The following is a 21,632-nucleotide window of genomic DNA, read 5'->3' as shown; positions in this document are numbered from 1 at the left end:
GCTGAGATCGCATGATTAGGCTTAATTTCATTATTCTGAGATGAGTTTACATTTAATTTACAACAGATCCTTCGCGAAACATTGCCTTAAAAACGTTACTGACAAGACAAGCTTTTGCTCTTTTCTAATATAAGTCTATGGAGAACCCTTGTTTCTGGATAGTTCTAAAAGCATTTTAAAATGGAAAACATCCAAAAATAACTAAATGGCTAAAACATTGTTGCAGGGTTTCTTATAATAGTGACAATGTACCCAGAGAGCATATAAGAGACAAATAAATCTTGGAGAAATTCACACCGTGGTTTCAAGTCGGCATGAAATAATAATTCACAAAATGTTCTAAATTCATGTTATTAATCTTATTGTAAACGATTATTTTGTGCATGATTGATTTTTTATTTTTTGACCTTGTCACTTTTAATCAATATGTCATAACTCGATTTTACGTGGTGAAATGAAAGACTTCTCTCTGGTGATGTATACAGGACTTCAATCATTTAGTCCACTTAACTAGAGATGCACTGATTGCAATTTTTCTTGGCCGGTTCCGGAACCATTCAATTGCTGATCAAAGAACTATAATTGACCACATACAAACAAAAATCTACTTTTCTTCAATCCAAAATATCCAGTTCATTCCTATGGGATGTTCTGTGAAGCTTGTCGGAGTTAGCAACAGTAACCATAGAGGGTGAAGTTTATCTTAAATTAACAGCAATCAGACCATTTCAAAGTATAGGTCAAATCTCAATAATAAAAAAAATTGGTTTCAAAACTTTATTTTGTTTTAGATTTTGTTTTCAAAATTTGCTGTTCACAAGACTAAACCCATCGCTTGCAAAGCCACATATTCACTTCCTTCAGTATATTTAAAGGAAAAGTTCACCCAAAAATGAAAATTCTGTCAAGGGATTGTGAAATTATGTACGTTTTTATTTTGTTCTGTAAACCCTAAAATAAGATATTTTAAAGAATATGGGTAACCAAACAATTGCTGGTCCCCAATATTCCTCAAAATATCTTCTTTTGTGTTCAACAGAACAAAGAAACTCATACATGTTTAGAACGACATGAGGGTGAGTAAATAATGACAGAATTTAAATTTGTGGGTGAATTAACCCTTTAAGGCAGGAAAAAACACTGATGCTGACTACACATCCTAACAATAACATCAAATGTATCTAATCTCAACAGCTTCATGCTGTTACAAGCGTTGAAACAGCCAGTTAGCACTCTGGCTTTCATCTTGCTGGCCTGTCTGACCCGAAAGGAAAGCATTCACAAACTGATGGTCTAATTAATCTCAGGATCCAGCGATTGATACACAGTCCATATACCGGCATCCACAAAAAACTTCAAAGCCAAGTTTCCACTTAGCTGATGTGAAAACATACATGGAGAATGACATATGCACAATTTGCCAACACAAACACAAGAAAGAAAAAAAAACAGCAGTCAGGGGATGGAAATGTGGAAACGTTGTATATCTGATCTCGTCCAGCTTATGTATCAAACTATAGCATACATCTGGACTGTGTATGTGCTCATGTTTTCATTATAGCTTTGAATCAAGTGGTGGCCTGCTGGGAACTTCACAAATCCCTTTGCAAAGAGATGAAATAAAGACCTAGGCCCACTTCTCAGCCATTTTCTCATTCTTTGGTAGGAACTGCTGCACCAAGAAGAAAAATTGGCATTTTTAGTGATAAAACACCAGATTATGTAACCGAAAAACATACAAGCTGCACCATCATGATAGCAAGTTTGTGAAAAATCACATTTCTGAAGGCAGCATGTTCCCTCTGTTGGCACGACAACGTTAGCAGTGTGTGTGAGAGTGCGAGTGGCCTGTTTCGGGCCCTCCCAGGAGAACGTGGGTAAGGAGAGCCGTCTGTGTGACAGGTTAATTTATGCGGATGGCATGAAAACAATACCTATGAAGCTGCACTGCGGAGGGGCCCAGAGACAGGGACAAACCTCCTCACCTTACACACACACACACACACCAGGCAAAACACTCTGGCATCAAACGGCAAATACAAAAAACACAGAAGACACAACACAAACATAAAACTACATCAACAAATCAAACAATCCCTTGACAATATTTAAACAGTGCCAGAACAACAACATATGGGGACATGACGACGAGTACACAATCAATTTACAAGAAAAATGAAAAGAACATGGATGCTGCTTTGACAGACAATAAACAGAAAGAGGGCCTGCACTTATCCAGCACCAAAATAACTCAAGTGAACATCTCATGACTCAGTTTTTTGACCATTCCCATATTTATGGGTCACAGGCCTGTTTGAGTCGGCTGTTCTACAGGCGAAAAAAAGATGTACTGCAGGCTGAAAAACTCCAGACAAAGCAAACGAGTACAAATCTAGAACAGCCTTAACGTTTAAATAATGCCTCTCTCCATTTTGCTCTTCAGTAAAATAAACACAAACAAAGCCAGCAATTTAGATACTTGGACATGAGCTAGAACAAGTAAACTTCTACAATACTTCATTACTTAAAACAAACGTTTGAGAAACAACAGTTACAATGCGGTTACGCACGCACATGGTGACAGCAGTCAACCCATGCAAGCAAAGTTTGGAGTCTGTAAGAAATGAACACATTCAGCAAGGACACATCGAATTGAACAAAAGTGACAGCAAGGACATTCGTAATAATACAAAACATTATTTCAAATAAATACTTTTACATTTTCTGTTCATCAAAGAATCCTAGAAAAAAATTTATCAGTTCCAACTTCCAAAAGAAAAGTTTTCAACATTGATAATATTAAGAAGAGCATTTTTTTACATTTTAATTTTTTTTGAGCACCTAATCAGCATATTAGAATGATTTCTGAAGGGTCATGTGACACTGAAGACTGGAGTAATGATGCTGAAAATTCACCTTTGACATCACAGGAATACAATTAAATGTTTTAAATATACATTTATTATTTTACAATATTACCGTTTAAAAAAAAAAAAAAATACATAGATAAATACATAATACACACACATTTTATATATATATATATATATATATATATATATATATATATATATATATATATATATTGTGTATTTATATATATATATATATTTTGTGTATATATATATATATATAAACCCTTTGCAGATGTTCTTGTTCCATCATTCCCAGCCAGAGAGACCGGAGACCTGAGTCACCACAATCATATTTTTAGAACACGTTCAGTTGATGTGCTCTGCATGGACAGAAATGCAGTCGACAACTAGTTGTCTGTAGCGTCGTTGACATGCGTACGGAATAAGACATGCACTTCGTTACACTATCACCAGTGTCTGTCAATCTCTCCAATCTCTCAGTAATATTGTCAAATATTATTATTACTATACAATAACTGTCAGTGTGTCTCTATCAGCTCACTAGGTTGTGAATCAGTAAATTGTGAGCACGGATTCAGGCAAGGACAGTAAGGACCCTGGCTCACTACACTGGGACACTGATGGTGACATTTTTCTGACATTTATTTTTTCAAATGTTATTTAAAGCTGCAGTCCGGCACTTTTTTGGGTTTAAAAATATCAAAAAATACATTTTTGAAAAAAAACGTAACCAGCCAGTGTTCAAAATGATCTGCTTGCCTTACCTCGATTCAAAACGGTAAGCTTGTAATAATGATTTTAATTCCTGTGGTACTGGTGGATTTCCGCGGGAATTTCGAGCATGTCTTTGCGTCATTACGTCACTTCTGTACACATAGAGAAGGAGTCCCCAGCTAGCGTGTGTGGATGATGGAGGAGATTTAGCTTAGCACTTGGTATGGCGGATCCCGAAAGTTTAAAGCGACAATCACCAGTGACAACTGGAGATTCACCAGTTGTAAAACCCAAAGATTTAAAAAAATATATATTTTTCACGTTTTGACGTGATATAAGCAATCGTTAGATTTAATCAGCATGATATAGCTACTGCAATGCTTCCCCCCACCCCCCGAATTTGGTCAGAACAAAAGTGAATGTTACTTACTTGTTCAGATGACATTTTCCGATGAAAATTCTAATGTTGACACTTTCAAAAAGTATACTCTGAGATTGCTGATGACAGTAACGTTACAGTATCCACAGCGACGCGGCAGCCTCAATACATTGTGTTCATCCGCGCTTCATGCCGATTTACTACCCACGCTCAGTTAATAATTCCGCGAATAACTGCAATTGCAGATTTCTAACAGAGATGGCGACAAAGAGGAAAAACGACGGACTGCAGCTTTAAAGTACATTATGATAAATATTTTGATTGTTACAAATACTTGAAATATTTCAGTAATAACTTAATTCTAAATGTTAGCTAGACTATGTTCAGTATCTGTCTATTATTGGTCATGACATAAGAATTTAGATTTTCCTTGAACTTTTGACATGTAAGAGGTAATTGTACTACAACAATATCCTGTAAGTCTCAGAACTCAAAACTTCCTCGTCAGTCCAAAAACAGCCGTTATTGAAACGAAGCTCTAACCAAACGTTTCGGATTTTGTCACATTATGACGTAATAGCGCAACGAAAGACCACCTCTGCAGAGTCAGTTATTTGTCTCAAAATCGTTTGTCAGTAAATAAAGCCAGTGACTAAATGGTCAACTTCACATTATTTCTCTTAGTAGCACAAAAATTAAGCAACATTGAGGAAAACTCAAACGCAAAGTCAAATGAGCAACAAGTGCATCTTGTACCAAAGAAAAAGGCATGTGTCCGTGGTTTGGATACAGTTTGGCTTCAGTAAAGAATACACACACAAACACACACCCGACGCGAGATCACTTTTGCTTGCGACTTCACGGAAGTTAGTCAATTGTATATTGAGAAAACCAGCACTTAAAGGATAATTCCGGTATTTAACACCTTGAGTCTATATTGTAGTTTGTTTTGGATGAACAAGAGTGGTGGACAACATTTTTTTGACAATAGTTCCTCTCTCGAGTTTTTGACTATAAAAGAATTGGCCATGGACCCATTTAACATTGTCAATGGCCATGTCCGAAAATGTCATTAAAACAACCTTTAACATTAGTTTTCAAAACTGTGCAACTCACCGAGTGATTAGTGATGTTAGTTGATGTTCCAGAAACAAAAAGTGTTGCGAAATACAGTTTTATTCGTCATTTTGTAAAATCCCATTGAATTCTGTTGAAGGACTGAGTGCTCGTTAATATAAATGTGCAACCGGAAACGGAAAGGGGGCTGTTTACATTTGGTCGATGTAGTCTTTTTGCTCGCTTCCGTTTCTCATAAGGCTAGCGAGCAGAGCAACTGTGCTCCGGGAGAGTAAGCGAAATAAACAAACAAAACCTTGAAAATATTGAAAGACGTGACCACTGACCAGTGCAATATGAAGTTGAACCCGACTGTGACCGTGAGTGTCCCGCGAGACATAAACATCGGTTATCGCCATCAAGTGGTCGGGAGTGTGCTAACGCTTCAGATTCAAATATTGAGCGGAAGTTACACGGTTGTGAAGTGTCTGAAAAAATAGTTCCACTATAGCAAAATAAACGGATTGGAATCATATATTGCGACGATATATTGTTTATAATCATCAACGAACACCACTAACCACTCGGTGAGTTTAACAGTTTTGTAAACGAACATTATTGGCTGTTTTAATGACATTTTCGGACATGGCCATTGACTCCAATGTTAAATGGGTCCATGGCCAATTCTATTATAGTCAAAAACTCGAGAGAGGAACCATTGTCAAAAAAATGTTGTCCACCACTCTTGTTCATCCAAAACAAACTACAATATAGACTCAAGGTGTTAAATACCGGAATTATCCTTTAACCTTTTCACAGAAATTTCCCCCCCATAGTTAGACAGATATCGTGATGTATCATTATAGGATTGTCTAGCGATATATCTATTATCGCAGAATTGCTGTATCGTGAAATTATCGGTATCCTGAGCTGAGCCATGCATCATATCGTGAGGTACCCTTTGATTCCCACCTGTATTCAGGAGGGAGCATCGAGTTGCAATGATGAGATCACTGCATTTATGCACTCAACAGACATGTCTGTCATCAGCTACATACTCATTGCTGAAACCTTTCATGTGACAGGAGCAGATCTAAATATAATGCTATAATAAACAATTTTCACCATTAGTTAAAGAGTTCCACATGTAATGCTCATTTCATATGCAATATTTTAGCCAATCATAGCAGTGGGCGTTAACAATGAAGTATCACAGCAGACACGCCCCTTTCAACAGAGCGTTCAAAAAAGAGGGATAAAATCAGTGTAGAAAATGGACATTTATTTCTAAAGTGACTATTTTTATGCAAAAATCATACTAAGTGCACCTCAGGAAACATTATAAAATAAATGCAGTTCATGACCCCTTTAATGTATGTTGTTTTCAAAAATGTATCTAAACAACTTTTTTTTTCTTCTTCTCAAAACACCTATTGCATATAATTATGTGCGGTGAACCAACTCACGCGATTTGTTTTTGTGCTTCAGAATTTCTGTTAAGGGATCAGTGCTCTGACTACTGAACTAGGGAGCTGATTGAGACAACCTGTGATGGTAAAGCTGAATATTCAGCAGTGCCACATGATCCTTTAGAAATCATTCTAATGCTATGCTGCTGATTTAGTGCTCAAGAAACATTTCTTATTATCAATGTTGAAAACAGTGACTCTTAATATTTCTGTGGAACTGATACATTTTTTCAGGATTCTTTGATAAGCAGAAAGTTCAAAAGAAATCTTGTGTAAGACTAAGAAAGGCTTTACTGTCACTTTAGATCATTTAATGCATCCTTGCTAAATACAAGTATTAATTTCTTTAAAAAAATAATAATTATATATCTTACATCAAATTGATTTGTACCCTATAATAAAATTTGAGTCAAACCCGTAAATATGAGTCAATCACAAAACTAACTGATTCCTCCTTTCAAATCACATAAACCCATGCAATTAATTTAGTGCAGTAATTGGAAGAAATCAATTTCAAAAAGCAGACATGAAACACATCCGCTTCCTTTCAGTGATTTTTCATAACCAACACGAGTTAAAAGATGAATAATCTGAATACACCGCAGCAAATTCCCACCTAACACCCAATAATAATAATTAAAGGATGGTTTATAATAGCTTATGGCATGAAACAAACACCGCAAGGCAGATTTAACAGCCATTTTCTAAGACTACATTCTATATCCGTCACGGACTAATGGGATTGGGTGGTAAATTACCCTCAAACAGCCTCAGAGACGGAAAATCTGGATACAGTTCCACACAGTGTCTCTGGTGGAGGCCTGCTGGAATCAGCACTAGTGCATGAGAGACACACACACACAAGTCTGAGTTGTAGGTTTCCTAACTCTGATAGCATCAGTTCCTGAACCAGTGAAACCTTTTGGGTTTGTCCCAAAAGCAAAGAGAAGGGAAGACTAATACCATCAGAGCAAATGTGCCACAGCACATTATGAACCAAGCTGACCCAGACTGGATAAAAGACCAAGAAAGGTTAAAGTGAAGATAAGTAATAGTAGTGTGAAGTGTGATACAGTAAATAAATACATTTGTTTACAATCACAGCAAGGTGCAGGTAATTGCTTTTTTGGCAGGCCCATGCAGAATTTTTATGCCTATTGTACGCGTTTCATTTTTTTTTTTTTTAATGATGCTAAAAGTAAGACATTCTTTGACTCTTTCATAAACTAATTGACAAATTTTTTTTAGGTGTTCGACTAGAAGAGGCGCAGCTCAAACCGAACTGAGATATTCACATTTATTCCAAGTCGTATTGCAAAACATTTCATTGTAGCTGAATACTGTGTGTGAACAACTAAAAAAATAACACAAACATAACTTTTCTGTAGTTTAAAAATACCATAGCAAAAACAACTAGCCTAATATAAATTTCAAGCATTATTAAAGACAAGTAAACACTCAGTTAGTGATGCACCGAATCAATATAAAAATTGTCCGATACCGATAATTCTTTACATTTGAAATCTGCTAACCGACATATTGGCCGATAAATCTAAATTCAAATTTTGACATAGCCTACTTTGATAGCCTGAATACATGAACAAAAGGCTCAACATTAAAATCCATGTCCCAAACACTTCAACATAAATCAAACATATACAAATTCATATAATAGCCAAGTTGAACCAGTGTCAGATTCCTTAACTTTTCAAGTTAACTGCCAACTTTCTTTATTAAAAAATGGTAACACTTTAGAATAAAGTTTCATTCTCTTAGTTAGCATGAACCAACAACTATTGAACAATAGTTCTACAGCATTTATCAATCTTAGTTAATGTTAAGTTCAACATTTTATAAAAAATTAAGATCCAAAGTTGTCTGTGAACGAACATGACCCAAACATTTTATTAACTAACATTAACAAATTATACCTTATTGTAAAGTGTTACCAAAAAAATATAACAAATAATTTAAATAAAATATTATAAATTATAATATACCTTAATAATGCAAACAAGTCATTGGATAACATTGGGCTGCATATAAATAAACAAAATGCATGTGCCATAGATAAATAAAATGGAATCGCCTGCGCACAGACAATAGGGGAATTATTTAAATCAAACCATATATTGTTGATGAAAATAATATGAGCTATTAATAACGCATCAATGTTTTTGAAAAACACTCCCAATTATAGCTTGTTTTGCATTGCTGTTTGATCGCGCGCGCTGAAGATGAAGAGAACGAGCACCGGGAAACTGAAGAACTTTTCTAGCAGGTTGTTTAAATCATAGACAGTATATAAACTGGACACAGCGACCCCATAGGTTTCAACGGAGAGAAATGAAGTCAATTAGAAGCACTCACTTCCTGATCGCAAGGCGCACTGCGCAGGCTCAAACTGAGCTTGACGACGTAGATGTGACGTGAGCAACCTGTAGGTCTTCTAGTAGCTGTGCCGAGAGAAATCTGAATCATTCCCTTCAGAATCTCGCAGAGACGGAGAGCGTGGGTATTTGCTGTCCATGAGCTAGCAACGGGAGCAACTTTATCACTCTCTATGGGCTTCTCCCTTGACTTTATGCCTCCACGTCCTCCCGATTGCTTGCGAGCTTCTCTGCCTGTCCATATGGTAATTTTTTGACTTGTGCGACGGAGTCGCGCGGGTATGACGCAATCGTTAGCCTATTTTTACAAAAACTGCTTCTACGGGGCCATAACGTAAGATACAAGGTAATGGAGCCTTTTATACATTTTCGTGTTTCTTTAGAAATAAACAATGGACAAACGGTGTCTTTAAACGCCTCAGATGTAAAGTTATTCGCTGTCAAAGTGACGCCAAAATGAATGGGAGTCAATGGAATGCTAACAGCAGGTGGGGGTCCGCTAGCCAATGGCGGCGCCCAGGTCGGCTTCAATGTCTTTCGGAACACTGCCCCCCTGGTTTAAATCAACGAAATGCATCCTATGTGAGATTAATTAGATATTTATATTAGATATTACGACTTATCATATATCTGCGCAAAATGACGTGAATGCACAAGCGAACTTAGAGCTGGTTAGAACGCGTAATCCCTGTTGGACGCGATATTTCCACAAAAACGCGCCGAAACACGGCAACTAAACCAAGATAATTCACAACGTTTAATTACTATAGTATTCTTATTATAATGGCATGTGACAGTCCCAATCATAGTTATTAATGTGCATTGCTGTTTGAGCTGCGCACGCTAAAGATAAAAGATGATCACCGGTAGGCTACAATTAAGCGCTTTACTGGATCGCTCATTAATCTAATATAGGATGCGTTTGGTTGAGTTAATCAAATATATACACAAAATAAACATTACAACGGCACAAAATGCTGTCAATGCTCAAGATAACTTATCGGTGCTTGTCATGAAGGCTTGACTTCATAGACGCGCTCTTTCCACCACAACGCGCTCGATGCGCTGAAACACTGCGAACATGAATTCACAACATGCTTTACGGGCGTGCTCTTATTATGAAGCCTATTTGATAGATTTGTGCTGCACTGAACTATCTTCCTTTTCGAAGATATTACAATCATTCAAAACCATCATTGCAAACAGCGTGCATCTCTCAATAATCTATTGGCTTTGATATATATTATTAAGAAATTAATACATCTCATTTTCTTATCTGATTGATAACGATTAACATAAAAAATGACCATTTATCGGCCAATATCGATATGTGGTCGATATATCGTGCATCCCTGTAATTAAAAAAAAGAACAAATAAACAAACTATCAATTGCACAAATAAATGCAACTGAACTAAACTGAAAGATATGACTGAAATAAACAGTGTTATAAGACTTTCAGGTATTCAGGTACAGAAACTAATCAAATGAAAAATAACACTGCACTTTATAAAATATACATTAAAAAAAGTTATTCAGTCAAGAACAGTGAGTGAATTTTTTCTTTGTCTTTGGTTGCTGCTGTCACTTTAAGAGCGTGCCATTTTGTTACATAAGCATTTTCTAGTTTAACTGTTTATGTTAATGTTTATGACATAACCGACTGTTTACGAGGATATTTTGACATATTTTTCCGTTCAAGTACAAAAAGAACCAGAAGAAACTCAGTTCAGTATCGTGCAGTATAAAGTGAGACACAGCAAAGAAAACAGTGTGCAATTCTTCTTGCACTTGAATGGTTTAAAATCCACTTTTCTGTGAGTGTGCTTTGAATGCGTTTTGAATGTGTTAGCAGCACAGAAAACAGTGAATGGATCTTCCTGCGCTTGAATGGTTTAGAGTCATATTAACATGCACAAAAAGGAATCAATAAGAGGAATCGAAATGCGCACGTCTTATCGAGTCCCCGGTTTTTGGAATTTTAAAACCAGTTCTAAAATGGAACCGGTTCTCGATTAGCCTGGCTCCACCCTCCAACGTACTTCCACTCAATTTTCATTTTCCTTCAGTACTAGGTCTGGGATTGCGGTATATTCTTGGGTTTTCTCCGATACATTTTTTTGCAGGTCCAATCAGCGAACAGAGGGAGTGGCTGTGAACGATGACGTTGAGGTTGTGTGCTAGTTTGAGTCGTCATACGTCACGACCAAACGTTAGCGATTGTTTATGGCAGATCCAGAGTGACTCTGTTGAAGTTTAAAACTATTGGATCTGCCCAGAGTACCCGCCTTCAAGGAAGTTAACGCTTGTCAATGGAGAGAGGCCAGGCTCTGTACAAATGAAATGTACGAGAGTCTGGTAGAACCAGGCTAGTTCTCGATACCCAACCCACCAAAAAACATAGATACCAAAAAAAAAAAAAGAAAAAAAGATAAACAAATATATACTGGTACAAGGCCACAATTTTTATATTAGCCTAAAAAAATCCCCACAACTAATCAGTAAAGTTTACACCAAGGACAAAACATTGAAGTTTGATTCTATGAGAATAGGGCAGTCCATACACCAAAAAGATAACAATACAGAGGATAAAAACATTGACAGCCAATCAGAATCCAACCGTCTTTAACAAGCTTGAGCATTTAAAGACGACATAACTGCAGCATCCACTTACAATAAAAAGAACGCTGCCATGTGTTAATGTGGACACCAATATAATTATCGTTCTAGGTGTTAAGTCTTTTGATTAAAATACTTTTAAGATAGTGAGAAAAAAAATTCTAAATATCCAAACCTATAACTAAGTGTACACATTTCATTAAATTGCAGCCCATGTTTACAACATCAAAATCGCATAAAAAGTTTTCAATTTAATTGAAATAATAAAAACAGATCTCTTTTCAGCAAGATCTGGGCAATCCCTCAATCTTAAAGGGAGGTATAGACCTACTTTGGGGTTGGCAAGCGTGTTGATGACGTTCCCCAGGGCGAGGAGTGAGCGGTTGATGTTGGCCCCTTCTCTGAGACGAGCCCCCTTGGCGTTGGTCGAACTGGCTCTTTCTGAGCCGGCCAGGTCGATTAAGCTCATCTTGGCCACTCGAACATTTGGATTGAGACTGGCTGTCTTATCCTGCTGCCTCAAGTAGATCTGAAGAAAAAAGATGGAGCGAGAACATTTCAGGCAGACTGAATATTTATATTTTCTCTGAGAATATAAAGTCAGCTGACACTGGTTTAAATTTTGCAGTTATCTCTGAAATACCCAGATCAATTGATAGATGAATGAGAAGTTGGATTGCAGAGAAGATGAAAGCTTTATTTCTTTAGAAATCACAAACTACATGTTCATGAGTATAGGCAGGGCTGGGTGCTAAAACGGTATCGGTATTCATCAACGGTACACCGTTGTTGGTAATCAATATAAAAAATGTTTGATAAAGCGCTCGATATTTTCATTAAAATGCGCGCATTGTTGGCACGACCAACACAACGTTGCCCAACATCAAATGGCAAACGTAATGAAAGCAGAACGAAACTGCGCTACTCATTATTTTGTGCTTCACGGACCGTTTACCAGTTGGACCAATGCAGCGCGAGCCGATCTTAATCAAGCGACACTGTTACTACACAGCACTAAGATATCCAGTAAAGGAAGCATTTGAATTTGCCACTGAAGTAATAACATCGCTGCAAGATCTAGTGAGAAGCATTCAAATTAAAGGATCAAACTGCACTGACGTGGAAACCAGGAGAAACATTGTGCCATGAATTAACTAGTTATAGGCTTTAAGTCCACAGATCAGCAACATTCACCATGGCTTTAATGTAGTAACACTAACCATGTAACCATGGAAGTTTGGCAGGAATAGTAAAATGCTTTCAAGTAGCCTACATCACACATCTTTTTCCAGTACTTCAAAACTCAAATATTATCATATTTAAATGTTATTTTTAATGTGATGACCAAAACATTACTTGTTTACCTTCAAATATTACCCCCAAAAAAAGTTTCAAGATGTAGGAAAACTCACACTTATTTAAAAATAAATTATTTGAATAAATAATGTATATATTTTTTTTAAATCAAGGACATTTCTCAGGCATTTCTTTCTTTTTGCTGTATCGAAAACATACCTAACCGTGACACCACTGTATCGAACCGAACCGTGAATTTTGTGAACCGTTACACCCCTACTTATTACAAATGTTGATCTACCTCAATGTTTGCCTTGATTGTTAAATTTTTTTTTTAATACTTAAATATATTTTTGTTTACATTTTATTTTTGACTGCTAAAACTAATATAATTTGTTGTTTGCCTTAATAATGTGGATAAATAAAAAATAAAAAACAGTGGTTTAAATTCAAACTTTTCTACTTGTCTTAAAGGGGTCATATAATGGTACATGCACTTTTACAAGTTGATTGCACTGAAATGTGTGTTGGCAGTGCCTGTACACAACATCATAAAATGATAAAAATCCATCCAGTGTTTTTTTTTTTTTAATCTCCTTATATGTTTTACCCTGTCTCAAATTGAGCTGTTCGATTTTGTGACGTCACAAAATCGACGCCCCTCCCACCATTGTTGATTGACAGCAGCGTTTCAACACAGACCCGCCCTCGCTCGTGAGCGAGCTGCCAATCATAGTCCGCGCGTCATTGTTGATATACGCTGGAGCACTGTCTGTGTCTATGAACAGAATGGCGTCTAAGCGATTGTGGTGTTCTGTTCTTGGGTGCAATAAGGAACACAGCAGTCATTTTAATGTTCCTAGATCAGAACCGCTGAAGACGCAGTGGCTGAGTTTTGCGTTAGAAGGGAATATTCCCCAGGACAAATGTTTTTTGATAATCATTTTTCACCAGACTGCTTTACAAATGAGGGTCAATATAAAGCTGGTTTTGCTAAGAAGCTGCTCCTGAAAAAAGGATCTGTACCAACTATTCGTGTTCCTGCTGAACCTCCAGAAGAAGTGAGTGTAACGTTTTATCAACCTTTATATTAATCCTTATATTGATCTTTGCAAATCGCTAGCACGCTTCACGATGAATGCGGCTAACTTAATGTTTACACTCAGGGTAACGTTACATTACGGCATGTTTTTACGACGTTCTCAATACAATTAATAATTCCACGTTTATACTGAACAATGCGTTATAGTTATTATGTTATCCTCAGAGACTCCGGCTGCCGTACTTCAACTGTTGTCAAGGCAACACTCCACGTGTGTTGTGTAAAAAACGCACCACAAAACAGAGAGGCGGGGTGAGCAAAGCTCATTATCATTTAAAGACATATGCACTAAAACGGCGTGCTGAAAACAGTGCTGTTTTTGACCAGGTAAAATTAGTGTTTTCTTACAATACTAATGATCATTTTTAATTAAAGTATATTACAAACTTTTAATTTAGACCCTAAATAATCATATTAGCTTGTACAAAAATGGCATTATATGACCCCTTTAAAAAAAAAAAAAAAAAAGGTAAAAAAATTAATGAAATAAATAATTACAGATACCGAAAGACATGAAACATTATATCGTGATAATTTTTTTTAGCTATATCGCACAGCCCTAAGTATAGGAATAAAATAATCGGAGAAGCCAAACAGCTTGATTTGTTATTGCCATGTCAAATCTACCAGGAAATACACAAATAGCACAAAAATCTAATTGTCTTTTCACGCAAGTCAACAGATAGCTCACGCTCAATATCAAAACAAGAAGATTAATGTAAAGTTGCTCAGGCCCATAGGGGTGCCCGCACACAGAATGAGGCTTAACAGCATAAAAACAGTTACACAGAACCAGATGTGATATTTACAGAGAAAAGAGGCAAGATAGCGAGAAGCCTTTTACCTGGAATACGGCGTGGGAGCGGGAAGATGAGGCGTTCATGTCAGTGGGGTGCTGCGTCCTGTTTCTGTTGCCATAGTCAAGTGCTTCAAGGATGTTCTCTGCAGATTTGGGCTACAAAGTGTCACACACGCACACAATCAGACGAAGCAAACCAATGACAACACTTTGTGGTCTATGGTGACGTGAATCAAGGTCACAGAAAATGCACAGATGACACGTGCAGCCCAACTTCACCTGGTGCAGGGTGAGTCCTTGAACGACAACTCCGTTGGAGCCATCCTCTCTCACCGCTAATGGACCAGAGTTAGTTAGCAAATCCCGAATCTGTTCATTATAAACCTGTTCCAGAGACAGTGCAGAACGTTATTGCTCAGAACACACAAGGGCTGACTAACTCAAACTGCACAAGGAACTGAGAATTGTTATTCTAGAATAACAATAACAATTCTAGAGAATTGTTATTCTAACACAAATATAGCACTTTTTGCAAGGTCCACTCAGTTTTTCCTCTCAAAGGTGCACTCAGTTTTACCCCTCATTAAAAAGGTACTTAAAAAGAGCATTGTAACGAAAATATTTTGCTTTTGTGTGATTCTCCACCCACGCTGCTAAGTGACAGTAGATGACTGCCATATTTTGACTAGTGCAAAAAACAAACACTGAGTGCACCTTTAAAACATGCACAGTACCGTTCAAAAGGTTGAGGTCAGTAAGACTATATTTATTCAAGATCAAACTAAATTGAACAAAACTGTTACAAAAATTGGAATATCGCATAAAACATTCGCAAATAAAGCACCGTTTCCATTCCATGTGTTCAAGAGAACAAAATTGTCACTTCATGGGGAATTGGCACAAAACATCTGCAATACAAATGAATGATAATATCTGTTAAAAAAAATACAAAAATTGCTGCAATCAGGGAAGCCATTAGCCAGGTTTCAATTACCGTACAGATTTGCGCAAAACTTTTGCAATATTTTCTAAATGTCGATAAAAAAAACTGTGAAATGACGGCGTTTCCATTCAACGCAATAAAATTTAATTATCCTCTCATGACAATTAATTCCAAAAATCATGACAAAAGATGTTTGTAGGTTAGGTTTAAGAATATTAATTTGAATATAATACAAATTTCCTGAAAACCCACCTCATGTGAGCGTAAAAACTTTTTTAGCAAAATTTGAAAGTTGTTTCCATTGGGCGTATTTTCAATTTGCCCAATTTGAAGGGTAAAGGACACTTAGCTATTTTGGTTCTTTTCTCCAACATCACAAATGACTTGCATCTCAGAGGAGACAACGAAAAACTGAGTTCAGATGCCTGGTGTTTGGGAACGCAATCACATAAGATAATGGGAGGTAATTAAACTAAATCATTCAGACATTGGCTCATGAACTTCAGAATGATCAAAAAAATAAAACTGAAGACTGGAATAATGATGCTAAAAATTCAGCTGTGCCATATATAATGAAATTATCGAAATATCGCAAATGTATCACAAAGGCTTGCAATAACTGGGGTCATGAACAAAAGACAAAGATTAAAATCACTCACTGCTCTTGGCTGAATCAATTTTGTAGCTTTAATAAGAATCAGTAGCTATACATTTAATTCATACAGTGAAAACGAAGCAGTGTTTTATTTTTACATTTCATTATTCATTTTCTGTTGTTAAATAAACCTAATGTAGGCCAACCTGAAACCCAGTGGTTTACACTAATGTTAAAATAACACTTAGGCCTACATCTTATGCTACAGTAAAACACTGCTGTTTACTTTCAAAAGTTGAAGGGATGTTTTCTTGTCACAAAAATAATGTGAAACACGCATATAGGTTGTTGTATCATTTTGAATATATTTTAAAGATAATTTTAATTTATTTTGCACACTTTAGGCATTATCATATCGCATTATTTAATGAGTAACCACATATCGCATTTTTCTTCAATATTGTGCAGCCCTACATCACAGGAATAAATTTCATTTTTAAATATTGAACTATGTTATTTTAAAGGGGACCTATTATGCAAAATTCACCTTTACATGGTGTTTGAACATAAATGTGTGTCGGCAGTACACACAACCACCCAATAATGGTAAAAATCCACCCACTCCTTTTTTTATATACATAAATCATAAGCAGTGTCTCAGAATAAGACGTTTTCAGTTTCTATGTAATGTGACTGCTTCTGTTTATGTGAACTTTGTGTGTTTTTGACATAACCTTGTGTGCATTTGACAGTTTAAGCGCAAAAAGACGTGAAAGAGAACTAGTTTAATACTCACGGGACACGTGACACATCATCTGACATTCAGGTTCTTGTGCGCGTGCGCTCAGAAAACCATATTTAATACGATTAGATTGATACAGCTTTTAAAACGCATGCAGATAATAAACTTTCATGATGACGAAGAAGTGCAATGTCACGTGAGCGCGATAGAGATGATAATCAAAACCAAACAGATGTTTTAGCTTTTGGCAGAGTATCCGAAGCACGAGATGTACTTAATTTGCATTTAATGATACAGGCATGAAAACAGCACATTTTTCCTTCCACTAAAAAACAGGCATTTACAACATGGTATAATAAACGATCTGTGGGGTATTTTGAGCTGAAACTTCAGACACATTCTGGGGACACCTGAGACTTATATTACATCTTATAAAAAGGGGCATAATATGTCCCCTTTAAAATAAATTGTAAAAATATTACTGTTTCCCCCCCCCAAATAAATGCAGCCTTTCTGATGGTGAGCAAGCATAAGAAACTTCTCTCAAAATCATAAAAAAAAGAGAAAAAAAAACACTCTTAACCGACCCCAAATTTTGATTGGTAGTGTATATCAGTGATGGACACATAAAATACTAAAATCCCTCAGCTATCAAGATGTAAAAAAACTACAATAAATCTGAATTAATAAATGCACAATAACGTTTACAGTCAGTGGAAATGTGAAACCTCACCTCAAGATAAGAAAAAGCTATGTTAACTACTTTGTCCTCCTTGATGAGGTCCATACGAGCAAACAGTTCCTTCATAGTGAGAAACATCACTCCTGGGGTATCACTAGTGCCCAACATGGTGTGCGTTTTTCCTGCTCCTGTAGCTCCATAAGCAAACACTGGCCAAATGAAAAGACACAAATTTAGGAATAAACTTGATCAGGTATACCACTGCCATAATGACATGAGCTATCTGAACAGTCTGGTGTCCTGAGAAGTATCAAATAGTGACACAAATAATTAAAATAACATTTATAAATGACCAGGGGTGTGTTTCCCAAATATATTGTATGCCGAGTTGATCGTAGAGACCATTGGTGTCAATAGTTCTACGATCTACTTAGGCTTATGATGCTTTTGAGAAAAAGATCCCTCTAGCATGGTGGAATGGGGAAAAAAACACCCACAGGCCTTGCTCTTGTAGCAGTAACAAAATGTGAGAAAGGCACCAGGCACCTCAAACACTTTTATGCTACTGACATGGATTCACATTTTGTATCAACTTCTAGCAAGACAAAGACTGTCAGCCCAAAATTGCATAATAAATCCTGGTTTTACTGCTGAAACCAAGTACATGGCACAGAAAGTTACTTTCAGATTCAATGAAGAGAAATAAAATGTCTCACCAGTGCAGTTGTAGCCATTCAGGACACCATCCACTATTGCTTTAGTGGTGTTCTCAAAAACTTCCAGCTGTGAAGAGTCCTCACCAAACACGCTGTCAAATACAAACTTGAGATCCTTATTGGCTCTCTTTCGCACATCCCTGTTGCCTGCCCGCTGTCCCCGGAAAAATGTCACTTCTTCCTCTTTAGGATCAAAGACAAGCATGTGGTTGTCAACAACGTGGACAGCCTTCTTGCAATTTCCATCCTTTTCTTTGTTGTTTAAAGGACGAACACGAACCACCACTTTCACGTGGCTGCACACCTCCACATCTGACATTGTCTTGTTTTACAGCTTCCCACTGAAAATCTCTACTTCTTGATGTTTGTGTATCTGTACAACACAAGATAATATTTTTTGTAAACAGACTGATTTCAAACAATCTAACAGTAATGGAAATAAAATACAAGAAAAAGAGCACATTACAAATAACTATTCAGTACTTTTTATGTAAGTTAGGGAAAACCAAAACCAAATCCTATGACACTTATTTAGTTTTAAGTGTCAAGACATGCTGGAATTGAAACATACATTAGTTTGTTTTATTGATACCATTATAAAAAAACTCTAAACAGAAGGGGGCTCAACAATAACATAATAAAACTAACGTTGAGTCTCATACTGCATATTAGCCAATATAATTATCTCATAGACAGTAACTTACGCAGGATGTTTTAGTATGAGGCCATTGTTAAAACCAAACCAGCATACTGCAAACCAGATTTGGTGCCAATTCATTTTAATCGCACAGTAACACAAGACCAGTTCCACAAGCGTTCATTGCACGCTTGACTATATCATCCGTCTATAAAGTTTAGCTGATTTTACTTTAAAACTATTATTAGCATTAGTTAGTAGCATCTGCTAGCGTTGCGCTAAAAGCAGCAGCTAACTGCTCATTCATTACATTTCAATCACAAACGATTAAGTCAACGCTATAAAATGTGTATAACCTACCATCTGACACAATATGAATCCACGGCGAATGATTTGGCTATGGTATTATGAGAAATTTGTATTTTTAAAGCCTACATTTGAGCTGATAGTAAGCAAATCCAAAACCATAAGCGCGAATATTTCAAAAACAAGCTGCTGTTCCGTCCCTGCCTCTGATTGGATGAGCGCATTCTTACGTCAGGGACGTATGACGCTATGACGGAATCTAGGCGAATGAGAATTTTATTCACGGTGGAATATTGCATACACAATATATAATTACATTGAACATTATGATTTAAAAAACATGTAATATATATAGCAGATTTCAGTTAAGTGATAGTTATGAGCGTACTTTAAATGTTACTTCGCGGAATGTAATTTAGGTTCCTCATCAATCCTGCGACTAAAATTAGGTTTTTAGATATAAAAAGAGCCAGTGTTTCTGCACACAGTGATGTCACTGATCTATTTTTGCCCCGATGATGTTTCAAAGTATTGGAATAAAAAGAAGATAGAAACGCTTTGACTGATTAAACATGAAGACAATAAACACGACTGCCGTTACACAGGGAAAAATACACAGGTACTGTAGGCTATATCTACCATATTTTCATTTTCATAATCTCGAAACATGTAAAAATGACAGTGGTCACATTTATGCCATGTGGAAAAACCCAAAGCCCCATTTTGATTTAACTGACTGATTATTAAATTAAGAGAAACAAATGAAAAAAAAAAAAACATTTCAGATTTTTGACTCTGTAGTTTGAGACTCACGGTTTAGTTATTTCGTTAGATGCATGCATCACTGAACTGTATGAAGTACATATAGCAGCTATGTGTATAATTTGAGAAATTGTGATTAAACTGATGAACATTAATTGAAGTGTCGCATATATGAATTTAGTCACATTCTGCATGTAAAATGTCGCTATATTGTATCTCAGTGTATTGTGCTCGTCCTGTTGCAGGAGGAACTCAAAATCGTCATTTCTTGTTTCTTCCGGGAGCCGTCACAGCTGCACTCATAAACCTCCACGCTGAATAAAGGACCAAACAACCTTGCTTATTATAATAGCGATTAATCATTCTTTCACAACCTGCTGTATTGTTTTATCTGTTTGCATAGTAAGTTCTATGTTTACGAAACACCTTTGAATATTATATACACTGTATGGTGTGCGGAGACGTGTCTGTAATACATCACGCGTTGACAGACATGACATCAAATACATGCACATCCTTTAAAATCTGAAAATCTGATCTCAAACACACATCCCTGAAAAACCCTTGCTCTGGCGTCCTGCACGTGTCCTTGTGTCTCGTATCATATTGACGGGAGTTTCTCAATAACGTAGATGTTATGCTGCGACATTTACAAATGATAAACTAATGGGTAATATTAAATGTATAAGAAAGTACTTAGCCTATGACTTTTGCATGGTCACACGATATTTGCATTGTTAAGTGATTGTGAGTTTAAAACATCACCGTTTTAAATTAAACCTTTAATGACACTTGCATAGTAGATAAAACAGATATCATGTTTGAAAAAATTATATATCTTGGATTGACGCTTGTCAGTTGTCAGTATTATTCTCATTTTATCTCATACCTTTTTTTGTCCTCTTTTCTGTGCAGAACCCAAATGCCTATATATCGTTTCATGGTTACACCTTGCAAATGGACATTGGGTCTGTGTAAGGACGTGATTCCTGACCATGGCTCCAGAATGTTCAGACGATGTAGGAGGAAGTTGTGGCATCCATTGAGGCCCTATACCGGCTCAGTGCCTTCAAGCCCTGATTCTAAGTTAAAAAATTCAGAGATGTCAACCCAAAGCGAGAGACCCTTACACACACCAGTCATGGTGAATGAAGTGTTGCAGTTTCTGGACATCAAACCCGGGCAGGTCAGTCAGTTCTTTATCTGAAGTCAGCTTTCACTGAAATAAAGTTTTTACACTGACTATACATATATCTAGCAGTTTGTGAGGTCACATTTTTGTCATTTGCATCTTGGACTTTTTGTGGCTGAATCTGTAATGATTCTGTGCATAAAGACCTACACTGTCAGAAAAAAATGGCAAAATTGTATATTTAGTGGTACAACATAGTACTTTATCTAGCACTGAAAGGTGCATATTAGTACATTAGAGTAGTAATATGTATGTACCCTTTAGGTACTAGTATGAATGAATATTTTAGGGGTAAATAAGGTATGTCCCTATAATGGCACAGCCCCAGTGACAAGCTGTTGTACCCCTAAAGCTACAA

The 21,632-nt window shown here is 36.6% G+C and overlaps 1 protein-coding gene across 3 annotated transcripts in view; it reads right to left on the bottom strand.

Annotated features, from left to right (window-relative positions):
• The window catches only part of kif18a (kinesin family member 18A), a 39,043-nt gene extending 17,789 nt beyond the window's left edge, over positions 1-21,254 (bottom strand). Inside the window, exons 1-6 of one of the 3 annotated variants that reach the window (XM_079604627.1) lie at positions 20,972-21,254; positions 18,378-18,750; positions 17,713-17,870; positions 14,979-15,083; positions 14,745-14,855; positions 11,834-12,031 (exon numbers count right to left, since the gene is read on the bottom strand). In XM_079604627.1, coding sequence (XP_079460753.1) covers positions 11,834-12,031; positions 14,745-14,855; positions 14,979-15,083; positions 17,713-17,870; positions 18,378-18,696 — 891 coding nt within the window. In that variant the 5' untranslated portion in view covers positions 18,697-18,750; positions 20,972-21,254. The other 2 variants (XM_079604626.1, XM_079604628.1) reach the window with 2 other exon arrangements.
• Positions 21,255-21,632: the final 378 nt, after the last annotated feature.

The sequence above is a fragment of the Phoxinus phoxinus genome (assembly GCF_949152265.1).
Source record: "Phoxinus phoxinus genome assembly, chromosome: 2".
NCBI lineage: Eukaryota > Metazoa > Chordata > Actinopteri > Cypriniformes > Leuciscidae > Phoxinus > Phoxinus phoxinus.
The sequence above is the reverse complement of the archived record's forward strand: the minus strand, read 5'-3'. Positions and strand labels throughout refer to the sequence as shown.